The following is a 22406-nucleotide window of genomic DNA, read 5'->3' on the forward strand; positions in this document are numbered from 1 at the left end:
TGCCTCAGCCACAGTCTTGTTACTCTGTTAAATGGGAGCAGCACTGATCAGTAGTAAAAAAATAATAATTGTATGATACTTTTAAATCTAACCCTTAAATTCTGACGTTCAAAGGCAGGGAGGCATCAATAGGAACAGGTATCTCCAAGAAACTTGTTTAGAACCATGGCAATAGAACAGGGGTCAGCAAACTTTTTCAGCAGGGGGCCGGTCCACTGTCCCTCAGACCTTGTGGGGGGCCGGACTATATTTTGAAAAGAAAAAAAAATGAATTCATATGCCCCACAAATAACCCGGAGATGCATTTTAAATAAAAGGACACATTCTACTCATGTAAAAACATGCTGATTCCCGGACTGTCCGTGGGCCGGATTTAGAAGGTGATTGGGCCTCATCCGGCCCCCAAGCCTTAGTTTGGGGACCCCTGCAATAGAAGCTTAAAATGCATGCTTCAATTTAGGAAAGTTACCAACAAGTTCAAAAGAATGCCAGGGTGCTTCATAAGCTATGTCTAAGGAACTATATAAGGCAACATTTTTTTCTTCAGAAAAGTGAGTTATTGTCTAAGTCAGGAGAATGGAAAGGAGCACAATTCTGGCAAAACTAATAGAAGTGGGGCAGAAATTGTGCATACCTTATTACAAATGCATGGAGACACGGGAAGTGAGTGGGAAAAGTGATGAGAGAAGTTATTGGACTTACCAGTGAATTAAAATCAATGTCACTGGGCCCAGATAACACCCAGTCCAGAGCTCCAATAGGAATCAAAGGTGAAACTACTGGTTGTTAAATTGGCTTATGTTTTAGAGGATTTAAAAATAGCCAATGTAACGTGTGTGTGTATACACAGTGGTACCTCAACTTACGAATGTCTTGACAACCAAATTTTTCGATTTACGAATGGGGCAAATGGCCACACGCTTACGAATTTTTCAACATCCGAACGGAAACCGCTGTGGTTTTAGATAGGGCTTTTTCGACTTACGAATCTTTAGATGGGGTTGCGTCAACTCACGAATTTTTCCGTTTCCAATGCATACCTATGGGAAATCGCGTTTCCAATGGCGCCTTTTGACTTACGAGTTTTTCGACCTATGGAGGTGCCTTTGGAATGGATTGAATTCGTAAGTCGAGGCACCACTGTATATATAATGTAAACTGAGCACGTTTACATTATATATACATTACACGTTCTTCTCCAATGTTCAACAAAACCGCTTGAGCGATTGCGTTTAAATTTTAACACAAAGTCAAATGCGACTGGAATAGCAAGCCCATACTGTTTTCAAAGACAAATGTCACACCTGGCTCAAGGTCAGCAACCACACTACCCGGGGTGTACGAGACTTCCATATCTTTCTGGTATAATTCCTCTGCGTATTCTTGCCACCTCTTCTTGATGTTTTCTGCTTCTGTTAGGTCCTTACCACTTTTATCCTTTATTATGGTAATCTTTGTACGAAATGTTCCTTTCATATCTCCAATTTTCTTGAACAGATCTCTGGTTTTTCCCATTCTGTTGCTTTCCTCTATTTCTTTGCATTGCTCATTTAAGAAGGCCCTCTTGTCTCTCCTTGCTATTTTTTGGAGGTCTACATTCAATTTCCTGTATCTTTCACTATCTCCCTTGCATTTTGCTTGCCTTCTCTCCCCCGCTATTTGTAAGGCCTCATTGGACAGCCACTTTGCTTTCTTGCATTTCCTTTTCATTGGGATGGTTTTCGTTTCTGCCTCCTGTATAATGTTACAAGCCTCCATCCATAGTTCTTCAGGCACTCTGTCCACCAAATCTAAGTCCTTAAACCTGTTCCTCACTTCCACTGTGTATTCATAAGGGATCTGATTTAGATTGTATCTTACTGGCCGAGTGGTTTTTCCTACTTTCTTCAGTTTAAGCTGGAAATTTTGCTATAAGAAGCTGATGATCTGAGCCACAATCTGCTTCAGGTCTTGTTTTTGCTGACTGTATAGAGCTTCTCCATCTTTGGTTGCGGAGAATATAATCAATCTGATTTCGATGTTGCCCATCTGGTGATGCCCATATGTAGAGTCGTCTCTTGTGTTGTTGGAAAAGAGTGTTTGTGATGACCAGCTTGTTCTTTTGACAGAACTGTATTAGCCTTTGCCCTGCTTCGTTTTGAACTCCAAGGCCAAACTTGCCAGTTGTTCCTTTTATCTCCCTACTTTAGCATTCCAATCCCCTGTAATGAGAAGAACATCCTTCTTTGGTGTCATTTCTAGAAGGTGTTGTAAGTCTTCATAGAACTGGTCAATTTCACTTTCTTCAGCACCGGTAGTTGGTGCATAAACTTGGATTACTGTGATGTTAAAAGGTCTGCCTTGGATTCGTATCGAGATCATTCTGTCATTTTTGAGATTGCATCCCAGTACAGCTTTTGCCACTCTTTTGTTGACTATGAGGGCCACTCCATTTCTTTTATGGGATTCTTGCCCATAAAAGTAGTAGATATGGTGGTCATCTGAACTGAATTCGCCCATTCCCATCCATTTTAGTTCACTGATGCCCAGGATGTCAATATTTATTCTTACCATCTCATTTTTGACCACCTCCAGTTTACCAAGGTTTATGGTTCTTACATTCCAGGTTCCTATGCAATATTTTTCTTTACAGCATTGGACTTTCCTTTTGCTTCCAGGCATATCTGCAACTGAGCGACCTTTCAGCTTTGGCCCAGCTGCTTCATCAGCTCTGAATCTACTTGTACTTGTCCTCTGCTCTTCCTCAGTAGCATGTTAGGCGCCTTCCGACCTGAGGGGCTCATAACTTTTATATGCCTGTTGTCTTTGTCCATGGAGTTTTATTGGCAGGGATACTGGAGTGGCTTGCCGGTTCCTGCTCCAGGTGGATCACAAAACTCTCCACTTGGGTTTCCCTTGCTGATTCCAGTATCCTTTCGGCCAGGACCGGACCTGGAGGTAGGGATAGTCCTCAGACAACGACTAAGCCTGCCTCTTCAGTAATGACATGGTCTAGTCTTAGCGTAACTCCTCCTCCTGCCCGTGATCACTGAGATCGGGTGTCCCAATACATCCCCCCATGGAACCTGCCCCAGCCATTCTGTTGGCTGAGGCCCCCTCCCAGGCAGTTCTGACCCTTTCCCCTTAAAAAGCAAAATACAAACTATACAATAACTTAACAAAATAATAAAAATAGATACAAAGCAAGAAACAATTATGCTAAAATTAAACTACTCCCATCCCCTCCCAAACATTTATCCCACCCCAAACAGAAAGAAAATAATAAATAATATAATATCATAAAAAACCACCAGTCAAGGTGTAGCAAATTAAGAGCACCTAAAGCATTTAAAATCATTTTCACCGCTTGCTGCAGAGAGCTGCTCAGAGTATGTGTGAGTGTGGTCCCTGCCCCCTAGGCCTGATGGAGTTGGCTAGAGGAGGCTCTATGTACAAATAATATGGCATCACAATAAATTCAGAGCACTGCCACCACCTCTTCCTGGGTGCTTCCCCCTCCCCCAAGGGCAGTTTTTGCCTTAGGGAAGGAAGATGGGTGACTAGTTTAGGGACCAGAGCAGAATGGTGGTATATTTTGCTCCTCCTGAATCCATTGCCAGTCATTCAGGGGGGGGCACGCGGGGGCAGCTTGCATATTCAGTTACCACTGCTTGGAATAGTTGTCCTATGCCTAGTCCATCTAGCCCAACATGCTCCCAAAGTTGACAGCCTTTTCAACTATAGTTCCTGTCACCAAAGTTCCCACTTGTGTGTATGAGATGAGAGCATCCTCCCTATCATCTGTTATGGGGTTTAGATTTGAGTGCCCGGATTGGCAGCAGATTTCGTTGAAATCCTATGCTCTGCTGTGGTATGGAAAGTGCAGAAGTTGATTCTTGGGCAGTGAGTGGAAGGGTGTTGATTATTTAGCTCACCTCATTGGTATAGTGGCTGGGATTGAAATCTGAGTGAGTTGAATACTCAGGCTCCCCCAGGGAGTCCAGGTGGGCCAGCAGAGGCTACATGGAACCAGTGCAGAACTCTGGCTAGTGTGAAGTTGAGCACAGTATTCAACTACTAATTTTTCCAAAACATCTACAGTCACAGTAGTAGGTAAAAATAAACATCTCTTCTTGAAATGTTGTAATAAAAGCAGCAAGAAGGCTGAGCTTTTGCTCCCTATGCTGGCTTACTTTTTCTTAGATGAAGCTATTAAAATAATGGGAAATATCTATAGTATTTTTTTTATTAAAGCATTTTACACTTTTAATTTTTATTTTATCCTTTTTACCACAGTTCTCCCCCCTCAGGGGAAGTGGATTTTCTCACAGTCTCTTACCAGCTGCAAGAAAATGCCAGGAAGCAACTGACTAAACAGTGCACATAAAATTTAAGTGAACAAATTAGAAACAATACTTCACTAATTAAACAGAACCAATGGGAAGTGCAAACATTGGGAAATTCAATTTAAAAATCCTCGGCACCCTTCTGACATGGAGAAACATTGCATTTGTTAAACAGCAGTCTTCTCGCCCGCCTTTATGAAGCATCCCAGGACCCAACACTTAGAGCATTTTTCTACAGTATTGCTAATTGACAATGAAACATTAATAGTAATCCACTGTGTGCATTTGGGGATTTTGTCTCTTTTATTTTTAAAGAAACAGGTCTTTCCTGATGCTGAGAAAATTAAGTTAAGACTGGGAATAAATTGATCCAACTGCATTTACTATGCATCCTTAGATGTATAGTACAGGCAGTTTACTACTGTTTTAACGTGGAAACTTGATACTGGACTCATTTCAGTCAGTTCTGGTTCCAAACATCTTGGTGAAACTCATAGTAAAAATATCAGTAGGAGTGGTTCAAGGATGGGAAAACATGTCTTCTTTTATGGTGATAATTGGTTGAAGTACCCTTTACTCATGAGGAACACTGCATCCATTTATGGAATGAAAATGTGACGGTCATATGCTTAATCTGCACACTAATCGGACAATCTTCCATAGCAATCTGTGAATTAACTCTGATGACTTATAGCATAGTATTGAGAAAGGAATCGCTGTGTGGCAGCTTATCCACTCTCTGCAGCTGATCATCTGCAACTCTCTTGAGCTGAGTTGGCCATTGATCCATCTAGCTCAGCAGTGTCTGCTCAGATGGTAGCAGCTCTCCAAAGTCACAGGCACACTTTCCGCTGTGATGGAACCTGGGACGTACTGCATGCAAAGCAGGCCTTCCGCCACTCAGTGAAGAACATGGCTTGATTTACCACTGGGCCATGCCATATAACTGACATCAATGTGGTTCACACATTCAGGCCTTTCTTATGTAACACTTGCCAGTGCCACATGAGTGAGTGATGTCGGATATGAACTCATCCTAATCCAGATGCTAAAGATGAAAGGAGAAGTGGAATGGAGGAAATGGGCTATTATCCAAAACAAGACACATAAGTGAACATATTAAGACAAACTGGAAATAACATTTGATTGTGACAGAACTTGAAATAATTGCCTCTGATATTAGTACAGTGGTACCTCGGTTTACGAACTTAATCCATTCCAGAAGTCCGTTCTTAAAGCACCAAGGCGTGCTTTCCCTAATGAGGCCTCCCGCCACCGGTGCCCTTCCACCATTCGGCTTTCGTTCTTAGACCGAGGTAACATTCATTGACCAAGGTAAACTTCTGGTTTGTGGAAGTTCATAATCTGAATCATTCGTAAGTAGGGCTGTTTGTAAACCCAGGTACCACTGTACCAGAATAACACTGTTAATAAAACCATGAATACAACATGGGACTGATTTTGATGTTTATTCCTGCTTCTTTTTTAGATTCCACCTCCTCATTTCCATAAACCTAGCATTTCAATACTCCGCGCCCAGAAGGTGGATAATATAAGATGTGAAATTCAGGAGAAACATGAATTAGACTTCCAGAAAGCTCTAGTAACCATCAAAGAGCGTGTGAAAGAAATTGAAGGTCCTGACATCAAAGAGAGTCTCCAGGACCAGATCCGCCAGTGGTTCATTGAATGCCGGTGAGGAACTAGCAGATTTATATACCGTATATTACCACAGCAACTACACTTATCATTTAATCTAATCCCATTGGAACTGCTTTTGTGCAGTTAACAGTTTTGGAGAAACACTTGTTATTCATGCTGTAGATTATTAGGCCATCTCATTTCTTTGCTTCATTGTTGACTTCACGAGCCTAGAGTTGCTCATGATGTAGGGACTCTGGTTCAGAAATCTACAGCAGCAGATTGCTTTTTTGCTTTTGCACATGTGGCTCTACACTCCCTGCTTCCCCCCATAAAGGGGGATTTGGTGCAATCATCGCTTCCCAGCCCCCCCCCCACTTGCTTGTTTACAGGTTTCAAAACTGACATGTCAAGTATTTTCCGAAAGAGGCTTTCAACATATATGCAGGGAACTGGTATTCATTCTGTTTCATGCTTGAGAAGCTTTTCTGTAGTTTCTTCGAAGGTGGCAAGGGTGGGATGTATGCAGTTACACAGCAAATCCCAAGGACTGGTTCATAGTTCACCTAAGGTAGGACTAAGGCCTGCTTCTCATTGAGGTGATAAACCTGTATCTGAGCTGTACCATCTTGCATGGCAATTGGGGTCTGCATGGCTGAATGCTTCTCCATATAAATGCTGCTTCACTTCATGACTTTGTACATGGATTCGATTTTATTTTTTTGTAGAGAGAGATGTTCAATCACATGAATTTGAATTTTCATCAAAATGTTGCAGCTACAGAAAGAGCCTAGAGTTCCCTACGCCAGCTGTTCTAGACCAGCTGTTGACAATCAACTAGGTGTCCCTGAGTCCCAGTGTATTCTAATCTGGATAATGAAAGATGTGAAATTCAGGAGAAACATAATTTAGACTTCCAGAAAGCTCTAGTAAGCATCAAGGAGTGTGAGAAAGAAATTGAAGGTCCTGACATCTAAGATGGCCAGATCCACCAGTGGTTTATGCAGTGGCCAGCAATGCATTTGCACAGTTAAAGTTAGCATACCAGCTGTGCCCATTCCTTGGAATGTCTGATTTGGGCACAGTGACACATGCCTTAGTTTCATCCCATTGGAGCTCTACATGGAACTGCCTTTGAAAAGTGTTCATAAATGTCAACTGGCTCAAAGAGCTGCAGCCAGATGGTTGACTAGTGCTTGTCGTTGGAGCAGACAGCTCCCTTGTTACAACATCTTCACAGGCTACTGGTCTTTTTCTGGGCATAATTCAAAGTGCTGGTTATGATTTATAAAGCCCTATGTTGCTTAGATTCAAGCTATCTGAAAGACTCTTATTTTCTCATACAAACATGCCTGGGCTTTGAGATCTTCATGGGAGGCCCTTCTCTCGTCCCACCACCCTCTCAGACACACTTGGTGGGGATGTAGGAGGTGGTGACTGCTCCCAGACTTCGGAACTTCCTCTCTATGAGAAGCCTCAGCCCTGTATGCCTTAAGCAGCGTTTCCACCCCCATCGTTCAGCCCGGACACTGAGATCCAGCCTTCTAGCAGTTCCCACACTGCAAGAAGTGAAGCTAAAGGGAACCGGGCAGAGGTCCTTCTCGGTAGTGGCGCCCACCCTGTGGAATGCCCTCCCATCAGATGTTAAGGAGATGAGTAATTATATAATATTTAGGAAACATCAGAAGGTAGCCCTGTATAGGGAAGCTTTTTAATGATTCTATGTTTTACAGTGTGTTTGTGTGTGTATGCTGCAAGCCGCCCAGAGTGGCTAGGGCAACCCAGTCAGATGGATGGGGTAAAAATAAATTACTATTATTATTATTATTATTACTAGACTGGGTCCATCCTTGCTGTCCTTCCTCTAGCAGGTAAAGGCCTTCTTGTTCCAACAGGCTTTGGGGAACTGGGTGCTTTTGATTAAATGGCTGGTGCTGTGCTTGCTTGTTTGTATTGTAATTGTTGGTATGTTTAAACAGATTTAATTGTATTTTAATGATTGGTTTTTCTATATTTGTAGCAGTTTTGTTTTCATCTGTAAGCTGCCTCCTATCTTGGTTTTCAAACGACTAGTTCTCAAATGTTTTGGCTCCCAAATGCCGCAAACCCGGAAGTGAGTGTTCCAGTTTGCAAACTGTTTTTGGAAGTCGAACATCTGATGCCGCTTCCGCAGCTTCCTGTAGCCAATTGGAAGCCAATTGGAAGCTCCTGCAGCCAATCGGAAGCCGTGCCTTGGTTTTCGAACGGACTTCTGGAACAGATTCCGTTCAAGAACCAAGGTACGACTGTATAACAATACCTACTGTACAAAGATATAGTCTTCCCCCACTATATCTCTTGCCTCTCCACCCACATTAGCTAAAAGAAAGTTTACCCCCGCCCCCCTGCTTTTTGGAGCCCATGTGCTGAACGCAACACCGTGTCAGGGATTCTGAACTGCAGTCTGAATCTCAACTGCAGAAGTTACTACAGTATGATGAATTCTTCAAAATAGGTCAGTCTTCACCAGTTCTGAACAGTTAAGCATTAAGATGCTCCCATTGTAGTTAAAGCAACCCAAAGTTCTGTAGAATGTCAGGGTTTAGATGTATCTGAAGGGGAATCAAAGCATTAATCAAGTAAACACTGGGCCTTTTGGAGAGCGACTCAGCCAGATTCGCAATCAAGGCCTTAACCCATCCTGTGGCCTCTGGCTAGAACACATTAGTCTGAATTTCATGGAGGATTTATGTGTTTCTGAAGTGCCCTGGGGAACTCTAAATTGGCATTCCTGACCTAATAACAGAAGATCTAAGTAATAGTAGCTTTCATGTACATACTATGCATTATTCTGACAAATGTAGATTAATTTTTTAGATGGAGAAGAAAGAAATGCCCTTTCAGACTAGGTTTGAATGGATGGTGGGCCAAGTGCAATGTCAACAAGCTTTCAGAGGTTTGTGGAAAGCAGGAGTCAGATGGGGAGAGGAAGTGGAGGATGGAGACAAAAGAATGCTTTCCATAATAAAAGATAAAATAGTGCTTGTGTGCTGATGTGAATTCTGTATTTCTTTTCACCATACTTGTACATTCTTGTGTCCAAAAATAAATTTAATATTTAGTATGTGCTTGATATTATCTGATTCAATCAATCCATAGTTCAGAGAATTTAGTAATGTTTTCTTTTACCAAGTATTCATTTTGTATAGGAAATAAGCCCTTCTTCCTACTATAGCTTCACACTTGTGCAATTAAATCAAGTTTACTTTTTTCCTTTAGTGGTAATAAGATGTTTTTTTAAGCATGTAGCTTTGAGCTTTTTCTTTTGTATTTTTGCCTTCCCACCCCCACATCCCTCTCAAAGCATTCTACCCTTCCCCTATAATCCCCCCCCAATTCTTCATTCCACCCTGCAATGGCCAGTTTCTTTCATCTCCTCTCTGGCTGTTGTGCATTCACTTCTTCCCTCTGTAAGAGCTTTCCTCTTACCACCTTAATTTCTAATCCTCCTTGTCATTACTTGCCACCTTTTCTCTCCCCTTTCTCCTCTTCCTTCTCCTTTTATCTCACTTTCTAATTTCCCTTAATACCTCCTCTGGCTCTTTCCTCTCAGAGAAGGGAAAACTTTCACTTCTCTCCCCCCCCCCAATGATATCTTGGCACCTTTACCCACCAAAGAAGGAATTCTTGGTTCAGGAATTGGTCCAACCCAAAGCTATGGCATAGATTGGAGGTAGAGGGGGATAAGTGAGGAGGAAAACTAGGCAGTGCTTGAGAAACCCCTGTTCTAGGGAGCATTCTTAGTTCATGTGGCGTGGCTATGAAGCCCGGTGAGCCTGGTGTCAGCAGTCATCATACTGAAGCACTTGCCAAACCTCCAGACTGAGAGTGCCCCCCCCCACTTGACTGAGAAACAAAGGAAAAGACTGTAGAGTTGGAAGTGACCCTGAGGGTCATCTAGTCCAGCTCCCTGAAATGCAGGACTCTCAACTAAAACACCCATGACAGAAGGCCACCCAACCTCTGCTTAAAAACCTCCAAGGAAGAAGAGTCCACAACCTCTTCCACTGTTGAACAGCTCTAACTGTTAGAAAGTTCTTATTGATGTTTCGTCGGAATCTCCTGTCTTGTAATTTGAAGCCATTGGTTTGGGTCCTGGCCTCCAGAGCAGGAGAAAACAAGATTGCTCCATCTTCCATGTGGCAGCCCTTCAGATATTTGAAAATGGCTGTCATACCTCCTCTCAATATCCTCTTATTCAGAATAAACACATCCAACTCCCTCAACCATTCCTCATAAGGCTTGATTTCCAGATCCTTGATCTTTTTGGTTGCCTTCCTCTGCATGTGTTCCAGCTTGTCAATATCCGCCTTTAATTGTGTCGCCCAGAACTGGACATAATATTCCAGGTGTGGACTGACCAAGGCAGAATAGAGTGGTACTATTACTTCCCTTGATTGAGACACTAGACTTTTCTTGATACAGCCTAGAATAGCATTAGCTTTTCCTGCTGCATCACACTGTTGACTCATGTTAAGCCTGTGCTCTACTAAGACTCCAAGATCCTTTTCACATGTACTACTGGCAATCCAGGTGTCCCCCATCTTATATTTGTACAGCTGGTTCTTCCTGCCTAAGTGTGGAACCTTACATTAGTTCCAATTGAAATTCATTTTGTTAGTTTTCATTTTGTCCCTCAGCTATATCCTGCTTGTATGCAGTCCATACATTTCAGATGGGTACAGCTGCACTGGTGTGGCTGGGTACCACTTGGAAATATAAATCACCCCAGAGGCCCCTACAGTGACATTGGGCAATCTTACATTTCGTGAACAGCACAAGCCAAAAAGAGCACCAGCCATCTAGCTTGTCCCACCCTACTGGGTGAGAAGCAATGTCCTTCGTATTTGAAGCAGCATGACTGATGACACATGAAGGAATATTTGAAGGAGACCCACTTTCATGTGGACATCCCAAAATCTGGAGTTGGCACTGTTGGTTGTACCACATATTGACCAGTAATCAGTCTAGAATATTCTTCATGGGCAATTTCTTAGCAGACAATTTGCGTGGAAAGTGTTCTCTAAATGTAGAAAGTTTGAAAATGATTATATTATTAATCATTATAGGAAAAGAATAAATGCCTGGCTAGATAGTGCATTTCTTGATTAATAGATAAGCAGACAAAACAAATGGCTAAGTGTGTTGGTCCACTGAACACAAGAGAAGTATTATAGGGGAAGCAGAAGGAACAGACTGAAGGTTAGGAGAGTATTGTAAAGAATGAACACATTGAAGAGGGAAACATCTAAGAATTGCTTTGCAGGAAAATTTTACTCAATTTGAAACCTGAAAGATATATTCGATTGTTTGTTAGCTTAATTGTATAACCCTTTTCATACTGATCTGAAGAAGTGTGCATGCACACGAAAGCTCATACCAAAATATAAACTTAGTTGGTCTTTAAGGTGCTACTGAAGGAATTTTTTTATTTTGCTTCGACTCAGACCAACACGGCTACCTACCTGTAACCTTTTCATACTATTAGTGTGAATCATGTTTATTTCCAAAAAGAGGGTAGTTAAGCCCATATGTAGTCAATCTGTTTTATTGAGTGCCGTGGGATTTACAGGAGGCCAGAGACACTGATGAAGCTTCTGTGCAGTGGCAAAAGTTGCCTACTTTAGTCTAGACATAAATATATGGAGTTGCTGACAGTAATGGAGGCAGCTTGGTGGCTTAGGAGAGGATCGGCCAGAAGCCCCTGTCTCCATAGCTGCCAAGTTCTCCCTTTTTTTAAGGGAAATTCCATTATGCTGAATAGGCTTCCTCGCGAGAAAAGGGAAAACTTAGCAGCTATGCCCTGTCTCTTACATTTTCTGTACTTGATTAAACAATTAGAAAAAATTAATTTGCAGTGATATAGCCTGTTGAACTCCAGAGTCAAGCCAATAGATACAATATTTTTCCTATTGCACTAACGTTTACAAAATTTGAAATGCTGAGTTCTTCAACATCAACTTCGTTGGACTGGTCATGTTGTACCGATGCCTGATGATCGTCTTCCAAAGCAACTACTCTATTCCGAACTTAAAAATGGAAAGCATAATGCTGGTGGTCAACAAAAGAGGTTTAAAGACTGTCTCAAGGCAAATCTAAAAAAAAATGTAGTATAAACACCGACAACTGGGAAACACTGGCTTGCGAGCGCTCCAATTGGAGAACAGCCTTTACCAAAGGTGTCATGGGCTTTGAAGACACTCAATCTCAGGACACAAGAGAGAAACGTGCTAAGAGGAAGGCACGCTTGGCAAATCCACACCATGATCAACTCCCGCCCGGGAACCAATGTCCCCACTGTGGAAGGACGTGTGGATCCAGAATTGGCCTCCACAGTCACTTACGGACTCACTGTTAAAACCGTGTTTATGGAAGACAATCTTACTCAGCTACAAGTGATAGCCAAAGAAGAAGAAGCAACTCAGTAATGATGAAGAGGTTGCTGGTTATGGTGCAGCCCAGGTAGACAGAATCATCTATCACCTCAAATGTGTGATCACCAACGCTGATGTGTGGAGTGTTGGTGGCGTCCTGACCCAGGATGCTAGCCTTCGTCAGGCTGGTGGTAAGTCCAGACTCCCTGCAGGCTTGGGTAAAATAGCTGATGGAGTACGCTGTCAAGGCTGCATCATCAGCAAACAACATCTGTATGTGCATGTCTGATTACAGTAGGAATTGTGTTTCAGAGTAATGGCACCTCTATGCTAAAAGGAGAGGTGCTTTGGATGATCTTGAGCGTACAGTCGTACCTCAGAAGTTGAACACCTTGCGACTTGAACGTTTTGGCTCCCGAACACCGCAAACCCATAAGTAAGTGTTCCCGTTTGCGAACATTTTTTGGAAGCCCAACGGCATCCGATTGAGTGCAGCCAATTGGAAACCGCGCCTTGGTTTTTAAACTTTTTTGTAAGTTGAACGGACTTTCAGAACAGATTCTGTTTGAGAACCAAGGTATGACTGTATAAGGGACAAGATGTATAAGGGACAAGGTGATAAGGCAACCTGGTCCTAAGCTGTTTTGGCTCTTTGTGCTGCATAAGGGGACCCAGGTGGCACTGTGGTTAAACCACTGAGCCTAGGGCTTGCTGATCAGAAGGTTGGCGGTTCGAATCCCTGTGACGGGGTGAGCTCCCATTGCTTGGTCCCAGCTCCTGCCAACCTAGCAGTTCGAAAGCACGTCAAAATGCAAGTAGATAAATAGGAACCGCTACAGTGGGAAGGTAAACGGCGTTTCCATGCGCTGCTCTGGTTTGCCAGAAGTGGCTTTGTCATGCTGGCCACATGACCCGGAAGCTGTACACCGGCTCCCTCGGCCAATAATGCAAGATGAGCGCTGCAACCCCAGAGTCGGTCACGACTGGACCTAATGGTCAGGGGTCCCTTTACCTTTACCTTACTGCATAAGAGCCACTTCCTAGGGGCCAAGGTCTCTTCACCCTCCCAATAAAATATTTGAGGGGACCAGTCCCCACCCCAGTTGATGATATTCAAATGGTATGGGAGAGCCCCGCCATGTGATTGATTATGTAGGGTGGGGATTACCTGCCCCCCATATTTTATTCAAGTTGGCACCCCTGATGTACTGACAGTAGGACACGGAACTTAGCTCACTAATGCACTGGGTATGCAGAGCGTTCAGCACCAATGTAGCAGAACTGATGCAGAACTTTTCCAACCAGAAGCCCATCTTCAGAATTCTGCACTCAGTGCAATCAACCTAAAGGGCAATAGCCCAATCTGAAGGTTACCAGACCAAACTATCTCTGGCAGAGCACATGCTTCTGCATGCCTAGGGAGTCCCCCAACTATACAGAAACTACTACCTTACCTTATTTTAGGGATCCCTGCTTTGACTCCAAATCAGGCAGTTGAGCTTGCTATTTGAGGAAACAGACATGGTAACTACATGGATAAAAACACAATGCTGTCGGTTTCTCTTTTGCAAATATGAAAAGTGGGAGCTAATGAGATTGGCATCCCAAGGTACTGTAATGTGTTTTTTGGACTGCAGAGCTAACAGAGTTTTTCAATTAGCAGCACTGATAAATGGCTCTCCGCATTAGACTAGGGCTAGCTTCTAATTGAAGACATCTGGTTTATTTCTCTTCATCATCTTTCACACTTCAGAAGTCACAGAAAGCACGCCAAGGTTCTGGCCAATTTATATCAGCTTATGCTTTGTATTAGGAATCTGGAAGGTATTTGATCTTCGCTGACCAGCATCCCTGAAAAATAAATAAATTAAAGATTACATTTCTGTATAACTAAACTGATAGTCTAGTTTCTCTTTTTTCCTAAGCATATTGGTTTATTTAGAGCAGGCCCCAGAAACAAGACAGTGTGAAACCATTGTAACTGCTTTTGTATATGTGCTATTTATTCCATTCTTGTTCAAATAAAATCATTATTACCATGAATGAAACTTAATAGTTCTCTTAACATGCAGTGTAATGTTCTGATATAATAATGTCTAGTGTGTGCTAAAAATTAAGGATAGGAACAACAGTCATCTAATTTTTTTTTAATGGTAAATTGCCTTCTCCGATTTCTTTAGTAGAAAATGCCTTCTTAATCAAAGTGCCTTCTCAAGCGTAACAGAAAAGTCATTAGCACAACACTGACATGAGGCTAAAAAATGCCTTGCACAATTCAAAATGTTGATTATAAAAGATTTAATCCAGGCATAAATTACAATCACTTGTAAGCATAGACAATCTAGAGGCATAAATGATTCTTCAAAAACATCAGAAAGGAAACCATTTACAACAGAAGTACACAGCAGCCTTCAAGAGAATCAACATAGCAAAATAGCTTATTGTTACTGGCTGTGAGGTAAATAAATTCTTGGTTTCATCCATATTTTCTAAATAAACTGTATTTGCTGTGCTGGGAATTTTTTTGGGGGGGGATTCTTATAGCATGCCATTAGAATTGAATTAATGTTTAAGTTAGCTTAGCCAAACTTTGCTTTAAGCCAAACTTTGAATTCTGGTAAATTTGCTTATGACCAGCATTAAAATATAGGCTGGACTTGGTGGCACAAAAATAATTTTTCAGTGGGCTGAGTAAAGGTTATGTGTTAGCGACTGAAAAGCAAAGAAATCCATAACTGAACAGTCCTTTTCATTTCATCACAATGTTGTGTTCTTCCAAAAAAGAAAGGAAGGATCTAACATTCCCAGTTTCGATTGTTTTCTCAGTGCTTAGGCTTATAGTTTGTCCATTATTTGTGTGAGTTAGTCGGAGGTGTGATTCATGACACAGAAACATTGATGACCTTATCTCTGACCCTATCCTTGGGCAGCTTCTCCATCAAATGCCCATAGTCCATAACTCAGTGAAATTATGCAGTCGAGTTTCCTGCATTTTGCAGGGAAATCGCAGGGATCAGCACATTTTGCAGCCAAAGTTCTGGTCCCTGGCATCCTATCTCTGGCATCAGTAGGCAATGATCTACGTCAGTATAAGATGGCTTTCTGTGTTCATAGCATAGCTTAGCATGCAAATCTTTCATGCCTTATGAACACTCCACAAAATGTGGAAAAGGGAGAAGTTCGAGAGGATTTTCTGACCACATTTCCCCTTGCCTTTTGGTTGGCTTCTGGAGAGGCCAGCTTCTGGAGAGCTGGACCATAAAGAAGGCTGATCGCCGAAGAATTGATGCTTTTGAATTATGGTGCTGGAGGAGACTCTTGAGAGTCCCATGGACTGCAAGAAGATCAAATATTTCCATTTTTAAGGAAATCAGCCCTGAGTGCTCACTGGAAGGACAGATCCTGAAGCTGAGGCTCCAATACTTTGGCCACCTCATAAGAAGAGAAGAATCCTTGGAAAAGACCCTGATGTTGGGAAAGATTGAGGGCACAAGGAGAAGGGGACAACAGAGGACGAGGTGGTTGGACAGTGTTCTCAAAGCTACGAACATGAGTTTGACCAAACTGCGGGAGGCAGTGCAAGACAGGAGTGCCTGGCGTGCTCTGGTCCATGGGGTCACGAAGAGTTGGACACGACTAAACGACTAAACAACAACAACAGTAAGGGATGTGTCAGATGCTTTCTTAAGTCGGTTCTTTAGTAAATGACAGAATTTCAGACTGGGCGGGGGGGCAGGAAAGTTGGAAAGTTCAGCGTATTCTTCTGATGCCTCTCCTTGCTGCCATTTCAGAGGTCGGTCAATTCCAAGAGTGTTGAGGAGATCTGTTGCTTCCAGTCTGTTCGTTGCAGTGAGCTGTGTTGATTCTCTCATGATGATAAGAGGGAAAGGGAAGCCCCAGTGATATTTAATTCTAGTCTCTTGCAGTTTAATAGTGCAGGCTTATGTAGAATTTTCCCCTTTTTCAGTGTTTCAGAAGCCAGATCTGAAACACATCACCATAACTAGAATGCTTTTATAAGTTATAATAATAAGAATATAATAAGAATATATTTTTCATTCCCCGCCCATCTGGCTGGGCTTCCCCAGCCACTCTGGGTGGCTTCCAACAAAATACTAAAATACAGAAATCCATCAAACATTAAAAGCTCCCCTAAACAGGGCTGCCTTCAGTTGTTACAGATACTGAGTTTCTCCATTTGTTCCACATTTCCTCCTCCTTCATGTAATGGGCAAAGCAGACAATGATATCACAGGCAGGGTGGCACTGGGTGAACTTCTCTCTCAGTTTGCATGCAATTGCTGTGTGTGCCCATTCAAAATCCGCAGCAGAGATTATGAGGTCTGGAAGCAGTGATTTAAGCCATGAAGCAATAAATTGTGCAGAATCATTCTCTTCCACTCCCTCTTCAAAAAAACAAAAACAAAACAGAAATGTAGAAAATCGAAATAGGAGAATTAATTTGCATCTTCAAACTTGTTGCATATTTTGTTTTCATTTTCATGTTTTCATTTTGTCGTTCTTTGATCTTTTCGTCATGGATTTGGCTTAATTCTTTTGTTGCTGTACAGGCAGCCCCCTGCTTACCTGGGGGTTACGTTCGGAGGTACACCCCCCACCCTGCCCCCACCCTGCCCCTTTACTGACGTTTCAGTGACGTCTTTATGACGTTTCTGGGTCACTTCTGGGTTCGGCCTGATGTGCTTACACATGGTTGCGCACATACTGAACATGCGTAAATTGGGAGGGGGGGGGCTGCCTGTGGTTTCTGTTAAAGAGTCCAGCCCCGTGTTGAGTTCTGTCAGCTTCATTTCCATTGGGAGCATTAGCTCTTTCCAAATGTTTTCAATAAGCTCCTTTATGGCTTCTTGTTGTGCTGCAAACTCTTCTCTTTAGATATTCTTCCAATTTTCTTTCTCCAAAGAGGAAGAGGCCTCTTGAGGGCAGTGCCACCTTCGCTGCCGCCTGCATTAGTGTCCTTGAATGCATTCGTGTTTTTTGAATAAGATCTTTTATTTTCAGCTTTTGGGGATCCTTTTGCTTAGCCCTCTCTTTTCTTCAAGGTTTGGGGTTTTCTTAGACAGGAGGGGGCTTTCATTCCAAGCTGTTTTTCTGAGCTGTTTAAGCAGCCCTCTTCTTTCCTTCCTGGCCATGCCCCGAGTCTCGGCCTTGACTGTTCTATATTAAGGCTGCAGCCCGAGACTTACTACTCAGGCGGCTATTGCATTGCATACAGTGGGACTTCCTTTTCTGGGCAAATGGAGGTTGTTGTGGCCCCTCTCTTCGGAAGCATCTCTTTGGGAGGATTTTGTTGCTCAGACATTCACTGCTCTAACAATCCCTCCTTCCCAAACCATTTTTATTATGTAATGAAATTATGCAGTAAAACAAAAAATAAATCAAATTTGCTTCATAACTGGTTATAAAAAATGACTAAAAGGTGGGATTTTGAAACACACAGCCCATTACTCCCCAGAAAGATTGTTTTATTTACTGAACGTATGACTGTGCTTCTTACATTGCACAGTAATTTTTCATGTCTTGTTTCATACAAATCTAACATTCCTAAAAAAAATCTTGAAAATGAATGCAGCTATCCTTATTCTCAGAAGAACTATTTTTTATTATCTTGACAGAGCCATTTAGGCAATTAGGGAGAGGAGTTATGGAGAAGAGTTTATGCACACGTAAAGCCGTGCAGAAATATAGAGATTAGGTAGTACACAGTTGAGTCTATTACTAGGGAAATGTTTAGGTTAGAGTTGTACTGACATAAATCTCCATCATACAGCACTTTGAAGGATACAGAAAGTAAGTTTTCAATTGAGAATGATTTGCAAAAAGGTTAGCATTTTTTGGGGTGTACAATGTGCAGTTCCTTTGTGTATTTTGACATAATTAATTCACTGCATATCTTAACTAAAATAATTTGGAATTATTGACTGTCTTTAGGGCATTTTTTGCCAATTGCACTTGAGGGTCCAGATAAATATTATGTGAATGAATGAATAATTTATTACGGTCAAAGACCAGCTTTTGAAAACATATTTGGGAGAACAATCCCAAAGTACAAAACATATATATAAAACCTTATTAAACGATAAAAATTAATATTTATAAATGCAATGAGCATAAAAATACAGTACTTAAAACTTTAGAAAAGCTGCCGCAAAGAGCTGGCCCTGGGTCGCTCGGGACTTTCAAACGAACTGGTTTGTCTCAGGGGAAGGTCTCTGTCTGCAGATCTGGACACAGAATCTGGCAACCATCCGGGTTGTCTTCTGGTCTTTGCCTAACAGGAGCAAGTCGTATATTTGCTTTTCCTGGGTGTCAACTAACTTCCCCAGTATGGAATCCAAGGTCTCCCTATGTGCCTCTTCATAGAAGGGACATCTAAAGAAAAGGTGCTCTCGGCTACCTATTCCCCCCAATGAGCAGAGTCTTTGAGCATATGGGACTTTTTTGCAAGATCCTTCCAGGACAGGCGTGGGCAGGGCTGAGCTTCTGGCAAGTGTGGAAGCCCTTCTTGTGTTCTTGGCTAAGAGAAGGAAGAGCTAAGCTGCCGGAATGGCTATATATCTCCCAGTTTCCCCAATTTTATATTCGGGGCATCTTGAGCAGTCCTGTTGTCTCTCAGTGTCTATGATTCTTTGTCTGACCGTGGCTTTTGTTTGGCTCAACCCCATACTTAAAAGGACTTGGGGAGCAAAGCCCATTTTCTGGAGAGTATTCATGACTGCTGTTAGCCAGCCCGACTGGAACTGGTCGCAGAGGATCAATGGAGCTATTCCTCGGGGGAGCAGATTTAATGTCAACCATTTGTAAATTGATGATAGGCAGATGAAAGCCTCCACTCTCATCATCCCCGTTTCTAGTCTAACCCATGCATTTGAGATGCATCTGGGGACAGTAAGAGCTGTTCGGCAGTGGAATTTGCTACCAAGGAATGTGGTGGAGTCTCCTTCTTTGGAGGTCTTTAAGCAGAGGCTTGACAGGCATATGTCAGGAATGCTTTGATGGTGTTTCCTGCTTGGCAGGGGGTTGGACTGGGTGGCCCTTGTGGTCTCTTCCAACTCTATGATTCTATGATTCTATGACATGTAGGAGAGCTCTAAGAAATTTAGATTGCAATGCTCCAGCAGGGAGAAGGTAGAGGAAGGTGGGCCCAGAAAGGCTCCATAAAGGAGCTGTGCCAGCGTTTTGGCCTTGAATAGTTTCAGGGCACACACACACATTTAACTCAATTCTAACCAAATTTCCAAGTAACTCATAACAGAATGAAACTTAGCTACATACAGGTAAGGAAGGGAAAGTATTTGGAGGGAAATATAGCATACCAGCTTATTTCACAAAGTGAAGACCACTCCATGTAAACATTGGAATTTTGTTTTACAAAAACTGCGAATATGTACTGTACCTACATCTTACACACAGCATTCCTCATATCTTTACCCAAAATAGTTTCTGTTATTCTATCTCACTGTGCTTTTAAATTTTTAAAAGAGTGTGTTTTGAAATATTTTTATATATGTTTGTGGCAGAGCCAGACATTCACTCTGTTGCCTCCCATTATTTGAACATTTTTATAGCTCCATCTTATTTGCCCTCAACTGCTATTTAATACTTTCCTCCCTCCCCACTCCTTACTGCCCTTACTGTCAAATATTCCTTCCCTCCGCCCCAATTTTGTCCATCTGACACATACTGTAAATGCTTCAAGCATCTATTTCTGTGCACTGAACCTTGCAGAGGCTGGCCTTAGTGGTGGGAAGAGGAGGAGCAAGCTTCACTTAGCTATTTCGGACTTTTTGTGGCAGAAAACCTGGCTTAGGCTGCAACCCCAAGCAGTGCTTTTCTTCTAGGAAAAAAGGTGCCAGTACTGGGTACCCTTGAGTACTCCCAGAAAGAAAGCACTGGTCCTAACCATATTTCCTCAGAAATAAGTCTCATTTAGTTCTGTAGGAATTCCTCCCAGGTAAGTGAGGTTAAGGTGCCTGCATGCACACAATCGTTTGTTCGGTTTTTATTATGTTTCCATGACTGTTAATTTCAGCAGTGTATTTGAGCTTTCACATTATTTAAATGCTACTTTGTAAATATAGCAAAATATAGTGCTGGTTTAGTGTTCGTGTGAAAGCTCAAATATAATGGGAAATTAATGTTAGGGTAATGTCAGGGGATTGTTGCGGCTACTCTCGAGTAAAGACGCTCCAGTCTGCTCTGTCTTTAAGAGCTTTATTGTGCATATTATTTACAGTGCAGAGACATGACTGTCTAGTCTGATTCAGAATCCAACAATGGCGCTTGTCTGCTTTTGTGCCAGCATAATAGTCTGGGGACCCCAAAACGTCGCCCCCTTGCCCTACGTCTGGGTGCATGACCCAACATGGGCACCGGAAGGGGCTGTGTTCCTTCTCCCGTCCTTTGGCTGGAGCGTTGCAGAGGCTCTGGCACCTCGCTGCGCTGTCCTTCCCCCACAGGTTAATTCTGTGTCCAGGGCGGCTGTCTACCAGCTCCATCTGGAACGCAGGCTGAGACCCTACCTGCCCGCAGACTGTCTCACCAGAGTGGTGCATGCTCTAGTTATCTCCCGCTTGGACTACTGCAATGCACTCTACGTGGGGCTACCTTTGAAGGTGACCCGGAAACTACAACTAACCCAGAATGCGGCACCTAGACTGGTGACTGGGAGTGGCCGCTGAGACCACATAACACCGGTCCTAAGAGACCTACATTGGCTCCCAGTACGTTTCCGAGCACAATTCAAAGTGTACGGCCTCGGTCCTGTATACCTGAAGGAGCGTCTCCACCCCCATCGTTTAGCCCGGACACTGAGGTCCAGCGCCGAGGGCCTTCTGGCGGTTCCCTCACTGCGAGAAGCAAAGCTACAGGGAACCAGGCAGAGGGCCTTTTCGGTGGTGGTGCCCGCCCTGTGGAACGCCCTCCCATCAGATGTCAAAGAGAAAAACAAGAACCTGACATTTAGAAAACACCTAAAGGCAGCCCTGTTTAGAGAAGTTTTTAATCTGTGATATTTTAATGTATTTTAATCTTTGTTGGAAGCCGCCCAGAGTGGTGGGGGAAACCCAGCCAGATGGGCGGGGTATAAATAAATTAATAATAATAATAATAATGAATAGGACTAGTATTGGATGCCACCCAAAGAGGGCAACTTCTCCGTACACTAGAGGCAAAGAGAGAGAAAGTGCTTATTTTGAATGTTTTCAGTTAATCTGCTACACCCTAATATAGGCTAAAAGTGAGCTAGAACTATGGCTGAAAGATATTCAGATTCTTGCTTATGTGAACATAAGGAATTATTTCAGAAAGTCAGTATTGAATCTACTGCCTTTGGAACAATTCTGCCTTCTCCAAACATTTAAACCTGTTGGCCTAGCAGAATCTAAAAAGCAGTCATAACTGCAATAAATTACAATCACAGCCTTAAAACAACCCCGGATATTAAATATACATTTTAGGCTGCAAATAATTTTTATTACTGCATTTTGAAGAACAGGATAATCCAGTTGATGCCCCAACATTGGGCAGGATCCAGCAGGCACTGTTTCCAGTGAAGCCCTCTGCCTTGAGCACACAACACATATCAGCACCCTGCTTCTCTTCTCCTCAGTGCCCAAACCTCAACATTACTCTTGTTCCAAAAGGGAAGAGGGCTTCTTTGTGCCCTACATTATTGATTTACAAAAGGTAATTCAGCCTTCTCTCTGCATTGAAGCACCTAGCTCTTTGGAACATATTTGCCAGGTCAGGATGTAGTAGAGAACAGCATGTCAGCCTTTGCCACTGCAGAGATTCAGCTGGTGTACATATGTTTAGAATTTGACTAATTGCATAATGTTGAGGCACAGTGCAGTGGAGCATGGCGCAGATGTACAGAGCCTGAAACCAGTGCCTTGTGCTGAACCATCTTTCCCCACAGAGGGAGGACATGACAGATTAATAATGGGAACAGCTGAAACTGCTGAAAAATTGACTTGGGGGCAATCAAGGGCTGCAGTGAGTCATT

At 42.7% G+C, this 22406-nt stretch overlaps 1 protein-coding gene across 5 annotated transcripts in view; it reads left to right on the forward strand.

Annotated features, from left to right (window-relative positions):
- The window catches only part of DRC11 (dynein regulatory complex subunit 11), a 77211-nt gene that overhangs the window by 13902 nt on the left and 40903 nt on the right, over positions 1 to 22406 (forward strand). For all 5 annotated transcript variants that reach the window (XM_035139205.3, XM_088665500.1, XM_088665466.1 and 2 more), the window contains one exon: positions 5815 to 6020. In XM_035139205.3, the coding sequence (XP_034995096.3) occupies positions 5815 to 6020 (206 nt within the window). The remainder of the gene's footprint in view (positions 1 to 5814; positions 6021 to 22406) is intronic.

Source organism: Zootoca vivipara, chromosome 1 (assembly GCF_965207765.1).
Source record: "Zootoca vivipara chromosome 1, rZooViv2.hap1.1, whole genome shotgun sequence".
Classification (NCBI taxonomy): domain Eukaryota; kingdom Metazoa; phylum Chordata; class Lepidosauria; order Squamata; family Lacertidae; genus Zootoca; species Zootoca vivipara.